The sequence below is a fragment of the Syngnathus acus genome, chromosome 9, assembly GCF_901709675.1.
Source record: "Syngnathus acus chromosome 9, fSynAcu1.2, whole genome shotgun sequence".
Lineage (NCBI taxonomy): Eukaryota > Metazoa > Chordata > Actinopteri > Syngnathiformes > Syngnathidae > Syngnathus > Syngnathus acus.
This window is the reverse complement of record NC_051094.1, coordinates 3,198,996-3,218,072: the sequence shown is the minus strand read 5'-3', so window position 1 is coordinate 3,218,072 and position 19,077 is coordinate 3,198,996. Positions and strand designations below refer to the sequence as shown.

Below are 19,077 nucleotides of genomic sequence, written 5' to 3'. Positions count from 1 at the left end.
ATTGTCATCAGCGAGTCAACGAGGTGAACGACAGATAAATACGTATCAACAAACAACACTATTTCTTAAGCGTTTACATTTTTAAATATTCATCAACTTTGCTAGGACATCACAATGTCCCAACACTGGTGAGTTATTTTTAGAACAGGCCACTCATGTGGTCCTCGGGGGCGACCATGTTGGTGACCCCTGGCTCAAACTAATGATAACCACGTTGCACTTGGACCGATGGGAATTGTCTGAGAGAAAAGCCACATGAAGTCAATTGCACCATTTTCTTTTTTTTTTTTTTTAATGAATGGTGCAATATGAATGTATTTATGAGCTATGTTGACGACACGTTGTCTTTGAGTGTGCGTGCGCGTGTGTTATGACCCGATGGCTGTATTGAATAAGATGAGCTAACCGGATGATGAGTGATAGGGGTTGTGTCCGCCGGATCGTCACCTCTCGGCGGCGTCCCCTCATCTTCCACTATGAGCAGACTTCTGCAGAAGAGGTCGCACAAGGACTTTTGCCAGGTACAAACTTTGCACCGCCGTGTATGTGTGTGAGCTCCATTCAGTGAAACGTAACACCCAGCTCCTCTGTCTGAAGCCCCTTCGGAAACAGGTTTGATTATATTTAAAAGCTTGACCCGGCAGAGAAACCCAAACAACTGTCTGTGCTAATATTAGACTCGTGCGCGCCTGTGGGGGACCTGCACATATTACCGGTGTAGGGTGGGGGCATTATTCCATCGCAAGATTGACACATTTGTCTGCAGTTGGTCGGGGGAAAATATCAGTTACCACCCTTTTAATTGGAAGGACGGATGTCCGATAAAACTTCAAAGCACCTTGAAACACGAATAATAATAATAATAATATTATTATTATTATTATTATCATCATCAATATCATTATTATTATGATCATTGTTGGTATAAACATAAACATAATGTAATAAAATACATGCATCCATATCATCTCTTAGTGCCGGAGAAAGTTGCATGTCACCTGACTGCATGGAGCGAAAGAACTTTGGTAAGAGAAGAAGAAAGAGGAGAAGAAGAAAAAACATCTCCCCACCCCCACGGCAAAAGGGAGACCGCCCACCAGAGACAGTCAACCCGAGACCCCTTATAGATTTAAAAAGAGAGGCTGCATTCTCAGACTGACACTTATTCAACAGTGCTACCTTAAGCAGATTACTTTTTTTTTTGCGCTGCCTCGCAGGGTCAAAACAGGCGCTTTCGTGTTGCCGCCGCTGCTGCTGCTGCTGCTGCTTCTCCTCCTCCTTCTTCTCCTCTTTCTCCTCTCTTTCCACTTTGCCTTCTTCCTCCATCATGTTTGGGATGCTGAAAGATCACCTCCAACCGGGCTTTTTTTGCTTCTTCGTGTGGTTCTGCCACCTCATGGAGCATCAGAAAGTTCAAGGTAAGCCATGCTCATCTTTTATAAACTTTTTTGTCCTACTCTCAACACACAGAGAGGTTCACACGCACTGGCAACTTTTGTACATTTTTTTTTTTTTTTGGCTGAGGTAAAATAGTGCGTAAAACAGGTGCCGTTTGCATGCATGAGACAAATGAGATGACACGTTTTCTGTTGTTTGGTTAAGTTGTGCTAAACTTGTGAAGGCTATTTTTGTGGAGTCTCTGTCTTTGTGTTAGTCTATTTCGATTTACTGTAATTAGCTGTCTTTTGGCTTGAATAATGGAACAACGCCCGTGTCTGCTTATGCTTAACGTTTGGTGTAAAAAATAGAAAAGCGTGTTCGGCGCGTCATTGCGCACCGCTGCTGCTACTTATTGTGGCGCTTTAGTGCTGCATGTCTAGACGCTCCGCGGCTGTGGGAATTAGGAGCAGCCTCTTTTTTCTTCTCCCCCGTGTGCTCGCTCGCATTGTACGCGCTGTCACTCACACGCACGCACGGAAGCGAGTGCTGAAAATGCGCGGGGCAAAGCGGCCGGCCGGGATTGCTTGCTTGCGCGCGCCCGAATGGCAACTTTTGATTATGTTTCGTTTGGTTTCCAGCTGGCAACTGCTGGTTGCAGCAGGGCAAGAACGGCCGCTGCCAGGTGCTCTACATGCCCGGGATGAGCAGGGAGGAGTGCTGCAGGAGCGGGAGACTGGGCACGTCGTGGACCGAAGAGGACGTGCCCAATAGCACGCTGTTCAAGTGGATGATCTTCAACGGCGGAGCCCCCAATTGCATACCTTGCAAAGGTGGAGGTGCACTCATTTTCCTTTGGTTTACACCATTATTACGCATGCGCATTTTCTTCTTGTAAGCAAGCCTGTGCGTAATGGTTGTCGCGCGCCGCGCGACATGTTACTGACTTGATTCCGCTCCCCCTCCCAACCCGCTGCGCAATAGAGTCGTGCGATAACGTGGACTGCGGACCGGGCAAGAGGTGCAAGATGAACAGGAGGAGTAAGCCGCGATGCGTTTGCGCGCCAGACTGCTCCAACGTCACGTGGAAGGGACCCGTGTGCGGCTCGGACGGGAAAACCTACAAGGACGAGTGCGCGCTGCTCAAGGCCAAATGCAAAGCGCACCCCGACCTGGACGTGCAATACCAGGGAAAATGCAAAAGTCAGTCACTTCCCCTTCTCTATCAGTCTGTCTGGATGGATTGAATGCACTTAATAGCTCTAGCACTATCTTCTGTCTATTGTCTATTTATCTCCGTCACTGTCGAGCGGAATGCTGGGATATCAGAAAGCTTTTTTTGTTCAGGAAATATAAACAAACCAACATATATTTTAAGTTATGAAACGTTTTAGCCTTATTTTATTTCCATCGCTTCAGGAGTGCTATTGCTGTTTTGTCGACTCATTGTCAAAATTTGTCATTGAACATGTCAGTGCGGTCAACTTGACAAGTCATTAGGAATGGAGGGATGTTCAGACAGGGAGATACAAAAAGTGAGGACTGATTGTATTGATTGGCAAAAAAGATCAATTTGATCAAATTTGGGCACCGGAGGTTTCCGCCCGACATGGTGGAATGGCTCGCTATTGGATGGTGGCGTAACACTGGTCCGTCTTGCAGAAACGTGCCGTGACGTGCTGTGCCCCGGAAGCTCCACCTGCGTGGTGGACCAGACCAACAACGCCTATTGTGTGACGTGTAATCGGATCTGCCCCGAGGTGACGTCCCCCGAGCAGTACTTGTGCGGCAACGACGGCATCGTATACGCCAGCGCCTGCCACCTGAGGCGGGCCACCTGCCTCCTGGGCCGCTCCATCGGGGTGGCCTACGAGGGCAAATGCATCAGTGAGTTCTCACTCGCACACACACACAGGCACACACACACACACACCCGAGCCACCTCCCCGAATGAGTGTTTATTGCTGCCAACATTCCATGCTAGATGGAGAGTGTTTGCTCAAGAAATGATGGACATTTGATTATTTCCTGATGTTGGCAGCACTTCCCCTTATGGGGGCGTGGGGAGGAGCAGCAAAGCGCAGTGCAGGGGGGAGCTAAGTCAACCAAGTCCAAACGTTTCCTTACTGTGCTTAAGGACTATTTTTTTTGGAGGTATCTGTAATTCATTTGACCGTTATTTTTTCGGGCAACCTTTTACAGTGTATTACGTTGCAGCCCGAGCAGCAATCAGTGCGATAAACCGTAACCATATATATATATATATTTTTTTTTTTGTAGTTGTTCCCCACCAACGCACTTTAAACACAAAACACACATTGTAAGTGTGTTTGGGCACAATTCACGAGCAACAACAAAAGAGCCTTGCACAATCACAAACTGTGTACGTACGTCTGATTATTTGATTGCTGTACATATTTGTCAGTAAAAAAAAAACCACTACTGATACTACTTCGGTATTTGAGTTCATTTCAGACTCTCTACTTAAAAAAAAGTCTACTTTTACCAAGGTATTTTTTCCCCACAAGTAACTGGAGCCTTCTTTTACATAATGTGAGTGCTTCTGCCCCCTGTGGTCAGGGGTGGCTTTGCATGAAATGTTCAAACGTCCAATCCAAGCCCAAAACAGCGTAGCCCTGTCTCCTTAACCCCCCTGACTCTTTTGTGTGCCTTCAGAGGCCAAGTCTTGCCAGGACATCCAGTGCGGCGGCGGCAAGAAGTGTCTCTGGGACGCCCGCATGAGCCGAGGACGCTGCTCTCTGTGCGAAGACACGTGTCCCGAGAGCCGGACGGACGAGGCGGTATGCGCCAGCGACAACACCACCTACCCCAGCGAATGCACCATGAAGCAGGCCGCCTGCTCCGAGGGGGTGCTGCTGGAGGTCAAGCACTCGGGATCTTGCAACTGTAAGTAAATATGACAAACCCGGCCCCCCCCCCCTCCAAGGAAAAATGACAATATTCCGCATTGCTTAAAAGACCCCCTTGCCCCTTCCTTTCCTTTCCTTTCCTTTCCTTTCCTTTCCTTTCCTTTCCTTTCCTTTCCTTTCCTTTCCCTTCCCTTCCTTGAATTCCCGCCCCAGACACACCACCAAGCGCAGTTTTGGCAAGGAGAACGGACTCGGAATGGAATGGACTTGCATGATGTTGTCTTTTTGTTTTTGAACCCCGCCCCCTCCCCCTCCATGTAATTCCTCTGCAAAGTATTGCAACAGAGAGACTAATTCAGTACGAGTGAGGTGGGAGTTTGCAGTGGAGCAATCGTCATATGTTCATATTCACATGTATGTGATGAGTATATTTGCCTTAAATCTCATTCAAGCATTGGAGCGATTCCGTCACAAAGCAAGATAGGGGTGGCCATTTAGCTGGAACTCCTGTTTCCATGCCAGCGTTGTACTGGGCAGAATCATTCTGCACACCATTCATCCGTTTGCTAGAGTGCTTGGCTTTCATTGGTGTTCAGCTGGAGTCTATCCCAGCTAACTTTGGGGCGAGCCGCCAGGTGCACAGAGGGCCTATTCACCTATTTGCCCTTTTTTTTTTTTCAATATGGGGTGAAGGGGAGCCAAAACCTGTTTTTTGTGAAAAATTCATAATGGAGGTTCCTGAGTGGTTTTTTTTTTTTTAATTTTATCATTTGGGTTTAAAATGGGAGTCAATTACACTGGTCAACAAATTTTTTCTTTTTTTTTTTTGAGATGCAAGTAAACTTTTATAGACGGATTTTTGCGCTGATTTCAAATGTGCCCTGGTGAAAAGTGCATTGCGCAAGCTTTTGTAGGTCAAACAAAAAAAATGAAAATGTCTCAAAAAACCTGATGTGTTGCAGGGAGTAGACATTTTTGAAATCAGCGTCCAGCATACACAAAGCCACCGCACTATTGATTAAAATTTGTTGTTGACCAGTGTTACACACAGATGTTCACTTATTCCTTTATTGGCTCGGTCCCCTTCCGTCCACTGTACCTCGGACGAGTCGCATTCACACTTGGACAATTTTGACACGCATGGTTTTTGGAATGTGGGAGTGACTTTGTGGTCAGTTACAATTGCGGCACACAAATAGCAAAACGATCAGTCACATTTTCTCCCGTGGACAATTTGGAGTCGTTCATAAAGTGAACATGCATGATTTTGGAATCTAGAATGACTTTGGGCGAGCAAACATGGAGTGCACTCTATTTTGTCACTACACAAGATCAACAAGCAGTCAAGCCATCAATGTTTTTATTTGTTTTATTTTGCTAGTTGTAAATTCACTCAATCACCTTACTAGTGTATTTGTGTGTTTTCTGTTGACTTTTTCTATAAATATGTTTTCTTTTGGTCAGCTGTAAATGAATCATTTCCGATGTCTCTTGTGAATATGTCACGGACGCTTGATGGCGATTGTAACATTGGTGTCGTGATAGGTCAAGACGAACGGCCAATTTGAACCTTGTAGACTATTTATCTATCTGTGGAGCAGACAGCATTTGTCGGGGAGGTGGTGGTGGTGGTAGTGGGGAGGGGGGTTGAGGGTGGCCGTGCTGGAGGTTAAGCGCTGTTGAAATTGAGCAAGAGCCCTGAAGGAAGTATCGCATTTACATTCCATGTTACTCCACTCAAAAGAATGTCTCATTGTTAGGTTCCCGTGCTATGACACCCGAGGGACCAACTTTACGATCACCTCATGGGCTGAATATTTCTCAATGTGATATTTGACATAGGAAGCTAACCCGTGTCCTCCTTTCACTGTAAAAGAAAAAGAAAAAAAATCATTGTCGTTGTTCTCCACTGAATGTGATATATCATGTCTGAATGTTTGGATTGACAAGGGACTGCCTGTTTTTTTTTTCCGTTTTTTTTTTCTAAATACTGTCACCCTTGCTTTGCTTTGTTTTTTGTATTGTGTGTCCAAAATGTAAAAAAAAAAAAAAAAAGTCAAATACCTCAGAGTCGCGTTGCGGACGTTTAAGCTGCTTGCCGAGGCCCGACTTGTGACGCCTTCTCCGCTCTGCAACATACAGAGAAGAAAAGCATTTTTTTTTCCACACATCCACCCCAATCCACTGGACCCCAGACCCTCTGAACCCCCCCCCCCCCCGACACCTTCCCTCCACCTTTTTAGACTCTGACTTTTGATATGTTGTGGTCCGTATTCATACAACAGCTATATTCCTTCATGTAGCCATCAGAGAAGAGCAAGAGGAGGAGGAGGAGGAGGATGATGATGATGAAGACTACAAGGCCTATGTGCGTTTATCTTCAATACTGGATGGATAGCCCCCCCAATTGCCCCCCACCTCCACACACACGTTCGCTCATGCCAGTCCCAAGGAACCACGTCCTTACTGTACATGACGTGTATGCTTATTTATTTAGAAACAAAAAGGAAGTATAAATATAGTCCAGTCTGCTAGATGTTTATTTATACTTTTTTTCGTGTTTTCTTATTTATACATTTACAATGTCAGGCTTAGAATCTACCACTCATTTTCTCCCTTTTTTGTTGTCATCACGCTTTTTTTCTTTTCTTTTTTTTTATTATCATGAAGAAATATATTTGTCCAAAGAAACAGTGTTATTTATTTGTCACGTTACCATGTAAGTATGAGTCCTTGACAAATGCTGTAAATTGCATTCCGCTTTCATTCAACTGTAAAAAGACAAAAGAAAGAAAGAATAAGAAAATCTGCTTGTTACTGTCAAATCTCTATCACAGATGTTTATGTCACACCTACGTAAATGCATGTTTAGGCTGTGTGTTTATTTATTGGGAATATATCAACTTTTTTTAATGTACAGATGTGTTTCTGGTTTGTTTACAGATCATAATAATAACTGACCAAAGGGAGTCTCTCAATGTTTTTTTAAACAGATGCAACTCAGCAGTAATTACAAATGGAAGAGAAAAAGAAAAAAGAGCCATTTGATTTTTTTTTTTCTCCTGTTTTTTAGTTGACTTTTAGGCCTTTTGCTTTGTCAGCGCTCTACGATAGCATTTATATTGTCGCATTGGAACAACAAGAAAAAAAGAGGTACATTTGGGATGATACTTGACGACTTTGGAAATTAACACTTGTCTGCTGTTGTCTTTCCCCCATGTCGATCTTGCTCTTGCAGAGCTCCGATAGGATTAGCCAGCATTTTATTGCAGTATTCAATACAATATCACACTTTCTTTCTTTTTTTTCCTCAGATTGCTTTTTTTTATTTTCAAGCATCAGCAAGAGAAATACAAAATTCTGTTATGAATATATAGTTTTGTATTTTTTATGTAAATGTCATATATATGTACATACAAAAATGTTTGAGGGTATTTGTACAGCTATGAAGAGTAAATCAATAAAAGTTTTTTTTTCCTTATACATATTTCTGACTGTTTCCTGTGGAAATGATCAAAAATTGATTGATGATAAAAAAGAAAAAGAGCAGCACATATGCGCATACGACAACAAGCTCGGTTTCAAATTACTCACATTAGCGATAAGTTTCAAGCCTGTTAATTAAATTGGTATTCAAATAGAATTGAACTCTATTTATTAAATATTAATTGTAAATGTTTTATGTAGCATTTATTTTCTTTAATGATATTTGTTTCCCAATGCCTGAGTATCTGTAAAAGGGTTGCAGTCTCAAATCAATTATTCATAAAACCACACCCCAAAAAAATGATATTAAATGTCCATGTGAAAACTTTGTCTGGATTGACATGTCTGAACACGAATGGGTCAAATCCCCGTCCTGTTCACTGTCATGCTCGTGTTCGCATTCCGTCCGAACTGTTTTGTCCTACCGCGGCTGCCGTCTGTTCTTGATGACAACAAACATGGCGACCTCAATGTCACTTTTGGGACTGGGACGTCTTTCTGTGATCAACGCTGCTTCTAAAGTGTTCCTGAAACCCCTTAGGTAAATATTACATCATTTGTGTTGTCCCTTTATTCTCATTTGCCCGGCCGTGGAGTAACTTTGGAAAAAATGCAACGAACGAAGCGCGCAGGTCGTGCGGCTAGCATTTCACTGGCTAAACATACCCTGCGTTTACGCACAGCAAAATGAAGAATTGTTAATACTTGAAAGCTGAAATTGCGTTTTTCACTATTTAGATGATTATTTTAGGGCAAAAACAAACAAACAATAGCATTGCACACGCCCTTTAAACATTCACCTAGCCGGCTAACTCGCTAAAACTAGCTGCAGTCACAAATAACCCACACCAGTAAAATTGAGTACCACAAGCAAAGAATTTTTTTCACTTCTTTCGTTAAATTTAATGCCATAAATGGCAGATGACACCCAGAGATGTGAACAATTACTGTGGTATTACCGTATTTGACTATTTATTTAATATCAAATCTGTAGGAATTTTAATTTCTTTGTACAGTGCACGCTTTCATGGATAGTCATACCTTGTTTTATCTGTCATGCAGTTTGTACTTTTTTATTTTATTTGTTCTAAGGGATGCCTAGTAACCACAGGCAAAGGGACTGCTGTAGAAAACTAGCTTTTCGGCGTACATTCATCAAAAATGTTCATTAATATATATTGTCTTTTCAAAGAGTTGAAACAGAATAATGTAACTCAAAGAAAGTAAAAGAAACGTAGCCCAAAGCAGTCGTGGTAACTACTGAGTAAGTTCCCTTTCAAAACTGGGGTTAAGGTTTCAAAGTGTAGTTTCAAATATAAGAAAAATCAGCTTTCCAACCAAGGGTTAGAGTTTTGAAGTAAGGTTTTAAACTCGGGTGTGGGTTTCGTTGAAACGAAAGTTAGGTTTTCAAAATAGGGTTATATTAGGATTTCCAATCAAAGTTAGGGTTTTAAACTGGGGCTTAGTGTCAGGGTTATGGATTAATGTGTCGAAATCATTAGTAATTAAATAAATCCCAGATTTTGGGAAAAAAAATGCTGCTGGAAAGCAAAATAAAGCAACATTTCCATCGAAAAAAAAAAAAAAAGTGTTTCCACAAAAAGATACCAAGAGCCGTGGCATAGGTTATCTGTACCGTCGCAGCCCTATTATCATTATTATTGTATTTTTCGGGAATTCACAGCTGATGAAAACAAGGCTTGCTTGATAATAAAAAGTTTTTTTTTTTTTTGCTTTATGATGAGGTCAAGTTTTTGAATTGAACAACTGAAGTCGATTTTTGCAAGGTGTCGATGCCATAGTATGGGACCATCCCGCTATCGACGGCAAAGTTTTTGTGGTTGTGCAGTCCAATGTCACTCTGGAGGCACATTGACAAAGGGCTACACAGTCCATCCTTGCCGGACAGTTGACCCCAGTTAACACAAAGCACGTCTTGTCATTAGGATGAGAGCCACACTCAGCCAGAAATTCACCAGACAGAAGTAATAGTTGGCGGGGAGGCGAGGCGAGGGAAGGGGAGGCGAGGGGAGGGGATTCCCACCTCGCCGCTTCATTTTCCGACTGAGATGGCCCAACTTGCGTAATTGTCACTTTGATGTACTATTTCTTTTTTAGAATAATTTGATTTTTCTCCGCCTTTTTTTTTCTTCGATCCACGAGCACGTCGGCACAGAGGCTGGCAGAGGGAGCCGGACGAGACACGCAGCTCATCACAGTCGATGAGAAACTGGTAAGGATTCCGTCGTCCAAATGGATGGTTTGTCTCATGCGCACACAATGCTTGGATCAGAGGCCTGAACAATTACGCTTTTGTGGAAGAAAATGTTACAAACCCTTGGAGTCGCCTGCCAAATTGACCCTGGAATCAGTCAAAGTGGAAACTGTGAAATGATGGCAAGCAAGTGCAATGATGATTATGATGCAGAAAACTGCAAGGCAGACGTTTTAAACACTAGTCTGCTGTCCATTTCTATGTACCTTACAGTCGAACTTTGACCCCGTTTGGTCCTTCTCTGTGCTAAACTTGCAATCTTCCCATTCCGGATGGCTCATTTATTCGCCATGGACTTGCTCATATTTTCCATCTTAATTTAATCTTGTAAAAACATCCCCCACGCAATGAGTCTTCAGGGGCTTTGTTCATACTTTTCATATGAAGTAGTGCAGTTGTTTGTAAAACCCACAGCGATACAAGTGATTTGTAAAAAAAAAAAGCAGAATCTTTTGAAATGCCGTGGAACCTCAAAAGCCACACGAGGGACTGCAGCCAGTTTTAAAGGGTTTCTTCTGTGGGAGTTTGACTTTTTCTTTGGCTTTTATTGCAACATCTAAATGGATCCTTTTGCAGTGGGCTCTTTTTTTTTTTTCAGAGCTAAAATGCTGTGTCAAAATATGACTATGTTTCCATTATTTCTTTAAAGAAAATGTCAAATTAGTTTTGGACAAGTTCGAGGTCTCCCGTCATCCTACTGTTGAAGCCATGAAAAGACAAGTGAGATAAACGATACCAAATAGGAAGTTTGGCAAGAATGGCCAGCCGAGTCTGTTCTGGTCTTGTTTTGGGGCTTTGCCGGGTTGGGGGGGGGGGGGCTTGGTGCTGTGTGTGGGCAGCGTCGGTGATTGTGCTTTTGTCCCTCACCAAAGCTGACCAGACAAACCTTTGGCTGAGTGGAGTGTCTGTCTCGGTCCTCTCAGTGGGGGCTACAGCGGAGAAGAGGGAAAGGAAAAGAAAAAATCAGGGCCTCAAAAATGAGGTGGGGGTGAAAGAAAAGAAGCTTGGAAAAAGATTGTGAGACACCCTGAGACTGGCAAAAAAAAAAGACAGTGGCCACTTCACACAGAGGTCCCTTTGTGGCCCGGGAAAAAGTCCAACACTGGCTCAGACGGGCCCAAAAGAGAGGCCCTCAGCTGTTCACAGTACAGTCAGCCGTGCCCCCATCCGTCTCACATGGGACAGCGCTCTCTCTTTTGGACACTATGTCAGCACGCTAGTCATTCATCCGGACGTCAATAAGTGCCAATCGGCGAGAGGTTTGCACGCGCTCTCCCGAGGAGAAAGCGCCGGCCGTTCTGAATAACCTCACGCCGATGAGCTTTTTTGATGCGGCGCCAAAAAGTCTGAATCTTTGGGTGACATTGGGTATCTTGCCCATCGATCCCCAAACAAAACAATGCTTGCAGGAACTTGCGTCTGCACTTTTCTCCATTACAGATAGATTGGGGAAGGGCAGGGGAGGCTAGTCTGAGCTTCCAAAGCATAAACCTGTTATTTAAAAAAAAAAAAAAGTCTGAAGCCTCCAAAATTGTGAGGTCCTTTCAGATTTTGTTCTCAAACAGATTGATGCCTTTCTGCCCCCCCAGATCTTCATCTGTTTTTCATCGCCAACTCAAACCGTATTGTCACTGGTTTATGAAAGACATGTGTCTATACACACACACACACACACAAGTCACATTCTTGCGGCAACTGTACCGTGAGATTCATCGCACAGCATCAACCGCGCAACTATCATTCATTTGTCTGATCATCAACTTTGCAACGGAAAAAAAAGCCCGATCCCAACCCGGAGGGGAGAAATCGGGTGAAAATCTATGCCGAAAGACTGAAAGAACTACAGAATGACACTAACAAGCCTGAATGCTCCAAATTTTGCCATGTCTCTGAGCACATTGTGAAAAAAGCGCCTCAATTGAGAGGCAAAGAAGAAAAAAAAAAAAGCCCTGCGTGACGGAGCCCCAGCGCTGGCCCAGAGCCTGGCCCGGCCCGGCCCGCTTTTGTTTGTAATTACTGTTTGATTAAGCATGCTGGGCAGCTCTGCTGGGCAGCGTCCGGCTGGCAGGCCACTGATACGCGGCTCGACACGAAACGTCTGCGACCTCCCTTACTCCTTTCTCGCCCTTTGGCAGAGATGGTTTACACGGCTCGTCTTGGAAAATAAGCGCTAATCCAATGCCGATATGTTAGCCGCGGGCGGGCAAGCGCGTTCCCGCTCCTCACATAAAGACAACACCATCATCTTAAAAGCGCTCGTGAAGCCTCGTTATGGACTTCTCCAAAGGCACTCGGGTTTTACAAGAGAGACCAGACGCGTTATTGGGCAGCGGGGAATTGAGACGGGAAGCAAAGAGAGGACGTACGCTGAAGCGTGAAACCAGCCCACCCTGTTTAATGCTGAGCACGGCGCATCTTCTAATTGGCAAATATTTACTTTTTTCTTCATTTAAAGCAAAAGTGCCCAACTCATTTTTTGTGGCGGCCCACATTTGAGTTACAGTTTCCCCTCGCGGGGCCATCAATGAAATGAATGGGTGTGGATATTATCACATCCAACAATTGTCCAACAATTTTCCAATTTATTTTGAAATTGGGATTATAACAATGCAATATCTCACTGTTATTAAAAGAAAAGACAATCTAGAGTTTGGGCATTTTAACAAGAAACATCGAGTTGACACTCGGGATTTTGCGGGCCACATAAAATAATGCGGTGGGCCGGATCTGGCCCCCTGGCCTTGACTTTGACATCAGTGACATCTGAGCGACAGATTTGCGGGCCTTATCTTAAAGATGTGGCCGTTTCAGTAATTGTTTTGAATGTCCATCTTAACCGTCTCGAGTTGGACAGACAGACATTATTTTTTTTCAATAGCTAATGCATTAACCAATACTTTATGAGCCAGGAAGTGGACATGGATGTGGCAGTTAAAGCTTGTGTTATTCAAACGGGAGCTCGATGTCATACGAACAAAATGACAAGAAAATATGTTTTCAGAATCAGCATAAAGTGCCCGCAGGCGCGCTATATTTAGCCCAACCGGTGTAAGTCTTCTCCAAGCCTCAGACAGCGAGCACGTTTGCGACGCCAGAGTCAAGCCCACGGCCGCCGCCGCCGCCGCCTCCCACCCCCTGGTTCCCGCCCCAGACAGCTCAAGTGTGTTTTGTCTGCTGGCCCTCTCGAAAGGCACGTGAAATTCAAAAAAAATGTCAGCTGTGTCCGGCGTCCGCAAATGTCGGATGTCTTTGAAAGGCGTCGGACAAGTGGCTTAATTATGCGTCTTCCACTAAATAGCACGTCATTCATCAACGCTCTCCAAAGTTAGCGAGCGTTGTGGCGAGCGAGAGAGAGAGCCAATAAAAAGCTTGCGTGAACATTCACAGGGTGCATGGACACAATATGATGTTTTATTCGTCGAGCTTCTGGACTGATCCGCTTTGTTGGGAGACATTACTGAGTGACAAATTCTAATATCTGCTTCAAAGGTATTCTTTTATTTTTTTCCCACAAGTGCTAACAATAATGCGTCAACACCGGCGTTTGCGAATGTGGATCTTTTGGTAAAAATAGATAGCTCCAAGTCATTTTGATGTCAACTCGCAATACATATCTGTTGAAAAGAGCCCGCCCGTAAGGGATGCAACAAAGCGGCCACAAAAGGAGCTAGCGCTTCCATCCTGACGGTATGCGTAATGTGAGATTGGAGATGACCCTCACGCCAGCTGCTTCTTGTTCTCTTGGCCACGCCTGTTCCCACACACGCACATGAGCCAGCAACCTGAGATTTGCTTCTACGCCCAATCCATAATTGGCACGCTTTTTACACTTCAAAGACGTTGCAGAGGTGGGAACCGGCCAAGGTTGTTGAGTGAGGCTCCGGGTCTGGCGTAACACGTGCGACCGGGCCGCGGCTTTGCGGTGCGACCGGGCCGCGGCTTTGCGGTACGACCAACTGTTTTGGCTCCTGCCGTTTTGTCAAACGTGCGGGGTCCGTCGGTCGGACGCTCAATCAATGACCTCGTGTATTCATTGTGAAAATTCAAAGTGAAGAGTTGTCCCAAACAAACGAACAGGATTGATGTGGTATTGACACGAATCGTAAAGAATGGTTTGAACAAAAGTGCTAAAGACAAAAGAACAAGCGCACGCACGCACTGGAGACGCTCGCTGAGCTGAAGTCTGCCATGCTAACGTTGTCCCCGCACGTCCACCTCTTGGCGCCGTCGCACGCAGATGATTTTCTAATAATTGAGCCGTCAAGGAGCAACACAAACAGATGTGAATTTTCTTTTTATGGTTTGTTTTAGGACTAAAATAATCCTCTTGTCGTCAATAGGCGCGAGGGGAGTATCGAGTGTTGGAAGGAGAAACGCGAGGCTAAGCGAAGCAACAGTAAGAGCGCAGAGGACGCGGCGCTCCCAGGTCTTGGCCAAAACTCCGTGAGGTCCTTGGGTAGTAGCTCGCTCGTCCCCCTGGCGTTTTCTACCTTCATCCAACTTGGCCGCCCGTCATCTCAGATGATTTGTTTTCTTGGACGTCGTGAGGCCGAAATATTTTCGAGGCGTTTTTCTTTCCATTTACGTTTGCTGCAAAAAATCCTTAAAATGTCCTTAACTTATTTATCTATTTAAAAAAAAAAAAAACACTCAATCTGCAAATGAAATCAGCAAGAATGTTGAGAGCAGATAAAGTGGCTTTGAATTTCCAGCGTGTGGGAAAAGCATTGCAGGAAATGTGAAGTGTAAATCATGCAAACAATATGAACACCGCGTTGGCTGGAGGACACTTTGCGTCTGTCACACATCGACAGTGGGTTTTTTTTTTTCTCTTGAATTCAGCCTCGATAAGCTTCCTCAGCTATGCCTCGATATCTACTCTTTTTAGAAGCAACCTCTGACATTCATGGTCATTAATGGCAGATTGAACGTAACCAATCAGGATTAAAAGGAGGCCAAGGTTATCCAAGTGCAAAATAACAAAACGCTCCAGTGGACAGGAAGTCAGATTTGACTTGAAATGCCAAAATAAGGCCAAACATCTTTGATTTCATGCATACTTAGAGCACCGAGAGAAAAAAAAAATCCCACTTGTTGGCTGTTTTGCAAAAACACATTGTCACTTGACCAACACAAACATCCACGCAGCCAAATAGCGGCGGTTTACGCAAGCGGCCCCTGCCGATCCCACCCGGAGCATTGAGGGGTACCGGCTTTCGGCGTGGTACTGGAGCCCCCCGTGCTCTTTATTTGACACGCGGCCCAGAGGTGTCACAAATAGCGACACGCTTTTACGTGACGGAGACTTTAGCGTGGCCGGCGCCCCCTCCCGCTCTTAAGCTCTGCATTCTGTCTGCGCAGCCAGCCAGGTATTGTCGGACGGCCGGCCGGCTGGCCAACCAGCCAGTGAATAGTGTCAAACTTGATGCTTCTCATTTTGCTTCCTGTACGTGGCAGAAGAAAGAAAAAGTGGCCAGCCAGCCAGCCAGCGTGTTTTTCCTTTTGTAAAGGCTGCCGCCTAGTCCTCCTGGGAACGCAGCGCATTCCAGCCACAATTATGAACCGTCCGTATTGTGGCCCGCAGTGTGCCGGCCGGCCGGGCCGATAACCTCGTGAGTGCGAGCGAGCGAGCGTAGTCCCAGTCTAGACTGCTACTTGTGCTTACAGTGGCCCGTAATGAGCTAAGAGCGTTTCCAGTGCCTCTGTTTTTCCCTTAAGTGTCTTTTGAGTGAGATGCGATTCAAGCGCCACTCAGCGTACTATTTTTCTTACGCTTGAATGGTGAAAGCTGAGTGTTGACAAACTTCACACTCTTGCTGCTAGAGATGATTTGTTATTACTTGTCAGTTGAATGTCAAGAAAATGCATTCCTATTCCTATTTTTTTTTGTCAGGGAATTTGAATATCAACCACCCACACTAATGATGACGTATATTCCCGATCAGGATGTACATGCTCCGCCTATTTTTTTTTTTTTTCTTTCAATCTATCTATGCGGCCTTGCAAGGCTGCCCCACCCACCGCCAGATTATAGAACAGTACTCGTAGGCGAAGAGCGACACACGTATTCTCATGTTTGTATTATACTCCCCCCCCCTGGTGGCCAAGGTGTGCACACCAGAAGGAGCAGCGCAATCCCCATTGAAGTGAAGGAAACAACAGTTGAATTCTTTACATTCTATTGAATTGAATAATTGCTGTTATGACATGAAAATATTATGGAGTGCTGTTTTTCTTATTAAAAGAAATCTTTTTTTGTTGGCGGGAGAAGCTGAAACGGATTAATGGCCTTTCCATTCATATCGATGAGAAAAGATGATTTGAGGTCCCAGTGTGGTCTGTCAAAAAACCTTGTTCATTAATACCCTGATGTATTTAATGTTACTGCTAAGAGACAAAAAAAATCACCCTCCACGCCCTTGTTAGAAAATCTTTTTGTCCAAAAAATGCCCCATGTGACTGCTGAGAATCAAACCGTGGTTTGTTTTTGGATCCTCGTGTTATCCACACACAATCGCTACTCGAATCCAGCCGACAGCAACGTTGTTTGGGTTTCTCCGGCGGCTTCCCGACTTGCTTAAAAAAAAAACATTGGCGTCTTAATTTAGTTGCACTCTCACACTGTCTTGGGTGTTCTTGTGTCATCAGCCATCCGCCCGCCGCTTTCCCTTGGGGTGAAGAGAACATGTTTTTCTCTTCTGGGCGACACGCAGGAATTGTCAAGGTTAAGTAGATGGGGCAGACGGAAATAATTACCGAGCACTTGTGAATTCTTCTCCCTCTTTCAATGTGCACATTTTGTTTATGATTTCATTGAGCCAACCATGTTTAGCAGTTGAACCTGTCATTTCCAAGGCTTAAATAGCATTGGAAGCTCTTTTGCTGAAGCATAGACGGGCTTTTGTGTGTGGGGTTCATGCAAAGCGACCCCCACCGCCCCCGCCCTCTCTACAAATCAAGCGGCGGATGACAGACAATGATGAAAATTTGATTCTTTGAAGTTGTAATGGCCATTGAAAGGTGTAAAATTCTTCAATTGAAAGGGAAGGCCTCGGTCTTGGGTGGCTGGTGCCGACGCGATGGGAGGTTTGTCGGGGTTTTGTCGCCCGTTTCCCATCGCTTGTTTGCTAATTTTGTCAAGAATCGGAGGAGCCCCGTCCGTCTGTCCGTCCGTCCTGGATAGAGGTGGTGCAAAGGGTCTATCGGGGACACAGGTGGCTGGCTCTTGCAGCCGCCTACGGGCTTTTGTCCTCTGTTTAAAAGAATTTAATCCATCCCAAAAGGCTGAAGGCAACTTGGATTTCGCAACTGCTCTGGGAACGATAAATTATCCGTGCGAAGCGCTGATATTACCTTTGAATATGTGCTCCAATCAGAATCCATCAAACTTTTTTGGGTGTATCGTATAAAAGTGGAAATAAATATTATGGGATGCTTTGATTTACAAGGTACATTCTGCTCTTTTCTGGCTTGGAGAGTTACTTGGCGTTTTCTTGTTCCTTCTCGTGCACCTGCGGGCCAACTTTCTCGCAGCCCCCCCTCCCCCCTCTTCCACATTGCAAATCTTTCATGCTCAAATGTTAGGAGAGAAAACAACATTCAACAAATTGAATGAAAACTCTTGGAATAGCGCAGTTTAGCCCATTGCCAAACAACTGTAGCAGATGTTGTTCACCTCTACTAAATGTGTGTCACCATAATTTATGCCTCGGTTTATTTAAAGATTGTTTGTCCCCCCTAGGACATCAGCGCTGTGACAGGGGTGCCGGAGGAGCACGTGAAGACACGCAAAGTTCACATCTTCGTGCCCGCCAAGACCGCAATGCAGTCGGGAGTCAACGGCACCAAAAAGTGGAAGATGGACTTTGACACCAGGGAACGTTGGGAGAACCCACTGATGGGCTGGGCCTCAAGGTAAGAATCGTTAACTTTGTGACTTTTGTCAAAAATATTCCGTATAAGGTTTTTTTTTTTTCTTTTTCTCCCCAGCGCTGATCCCTTATCCAACATGGTGCTCTCTTTCTCCTCCAAGGAAGACGCCATTGCCTTTGCTGAGAAAAATGGTAATTATGGTTCAGAATTTTCAACCGCTTATGCAAAGAACCCAAAAATGTCCAATAAGGCATCTTGGACAAAATGTGAAGTTAATTTGAAAGTCAGACGATTGGCGGTGTTTGCGGTTCGGTGATAACAGCCAGGTTAGCCCAGGCCGGGCTGCCGATGTCCACCTGACGCCTCCGACATCCTCGCCGACCGTCACTCACGCTGATGTTTGCCTTCCAGGTTGGAGCTACCACATCACCGACAAACGAACTCCAAAGCCTCGCGTCAAATCCTACGGAGCCAACTTCTCTTGGGATAAGAGGACCAGAAGGTCCGCTAAGTAAACTGGAGAGGCATCTGTTGGTTGCTGTGGCTTCGCTCCCATTGTCCCGCTCCCCCCCCTCAGCGGCGGTCCTGTATAATTGCTGTCAATAAATCACACATTTAAACCAAAACTGTGTCGTCATTCTCGCTTTCATTTTTCAAACATTCACCTCATTAGCGACTTCCTAATGTTTCACACTTGATTCATGAAGTGTGTGCAGTGTGAGGAGAACATATTAATACAATCAGAACCTGTTTAAACGCTGGAATAAATATATGTGTTGGCTAAACCTGCTGTGTTTTGTTCTGGGCGACATTTTCTTTCCATCTGCCTTTGACACGGTGATGTGAAGTAGTGATGTGCATTCCAGTTCTTCTAAGTTAACTGAATCTTTACAATCAGTTCACTCAAAAGATTCGTTCAAACGAATCGTTCAAACGAATCGATCAACGAATCGTCACCCCCCCACACACACACTGATCCTTTTTTTTTATATATTGATTGATTGATATCTTTATTTCGAACATCCAAAACAAAAAAAGAAAAACAAAAAAACCAAAAACAAATAACACTCTAAAGTGCCACATAAGTCCATACAAAACAAACAAAAAAAAAAAAAACCAACAAATAGAAGTAAATACATTAAATAAATTAATTAATAATAATAATACATAAGTAAATAAAAAAAATAAAGAATGCTC

General features: G+C 44.4%; 3 protein-coding genes across 6 annotated transcripts in view; all 3 read left to right on the top strand.

Annotated features, from left to right (window-relative positions):
- LOC119127193 overlaps nucleotides 1-19,077 on the top strand; it is a 665,522-nt gene that overhangs the window by 461,255 nt on the left and 185,190 nt on the right. The window lies entirely within an intron of this gene.
- Nucleotides 1,122-7,734, top strand: fsta (follistatin a). Of its 4 annotated transcripts, XR_005098775.1 has the most exons (7): nucleotides 1,122-1,418; nucleotides 2,019-2,216; nucleotides 2,362-2,580; nucleotides 3,040-3,264; nucleotides 4,054-4,284; nucleotides 4,461-5,131; nucleotides 5,162-7,730. XR_005098775.1 is itself a non-coding variant. In XM_037259141.1 (6 exons), the coding sequence occupies exons 1-6, from the start codon at nucleotides 1,328-1,330 to the stop codon at nucleotides 4,520-4,522; spliced, it is 1,026 nt and encodes a 341-aa protein (XP_037115036.1). In that variant the 5' UTR covers nucleotides 1,122-1,327; the 3' UTR covers nucleotides 4,523-7,730. The 4 variants fall into 4 exon arrangements, 3 of the variants coding, with proteins under 3 accessions (XP_037115036.1, XP_037115038.1, XP_037115037.1); XM_037259141.1 differs by having other exon boundaries at nucleotides 4,461-7,730; XM_037259143.1 differs by lacking the exon at nucleotides 4,461-5,131 and having other exon boundaries at nucleotides 1,124-1,418; nucleotides 2,019-2,210; nucleotides 6,551-7,734.
- Nucleotides 8,119-18,506, top strand: ndufs4 (NADH:ubiquinone oxidoreductase subunit S4). The gene is made up of 5 exons (XM_037259204.1): nucleotides 8,119-8,274; nucleotides 9,897-9,966; nucleotides 17,750-17,922; nucleotides 17,998-18,071; nucleotides 18,292-18,506. The coding sequence occupies exons 1-5, from the start codon at nucleotides 8,180-8,182 to the stop codon at nucleotides 18,393-18,395; spliced, it is 516 nt and encodes a 171-aa protein (XP_037115099.1). The 5' UTR covers nucleotides 8,119-8,179; the 3' UTR covers nucleotides 18,396-18,506.

Bases quoted from the DNA above. Each gene is read 5' to 3' on its own strand.
- fsta (XM_037259143.1), top strand. From the start codon at position 1,328: ATGTTTGGGATGCTGAAAGATCACCTCCAACCGGGCTTTTTTTGCTTC. The intron at 2,581-3,039 runs GTCAGTCACTTC...TCCGTCTTGCAG, and splicing joins ATACCAGGGAAAATGCAAAA to AAACGTGCCGTGACGTGCTG. The intron at 4,285-6,550 runs GTAAGTAAATAT...TCCTTCATGTAG, and splicing joins GCACTCGGGATCTTGCAACT to CCATCAGAGAAGAGCAAGAG.
- ndufs4 (XM_037259204.1), top strand. From the start codon at position 8,180: ATGACAACAAACATGGCGACCTCAATGTCACTTTTGGGACTGGGACGT. The intron at 8,275-9,896 runs GTAAATATTACA...TCGATCCACGAG, and splicing joins GTGTTCCTGAAACCCCTTAG to CACGTCGGCACAGAGGCTGG. The intron at 17,923-17,997 runs GTAAGAATCGTT...TTTTCTCCCCAG, and splicing joins CTGATGGGCTGGGCCTCAAG to CGCTGATCCCTTATCCAACA.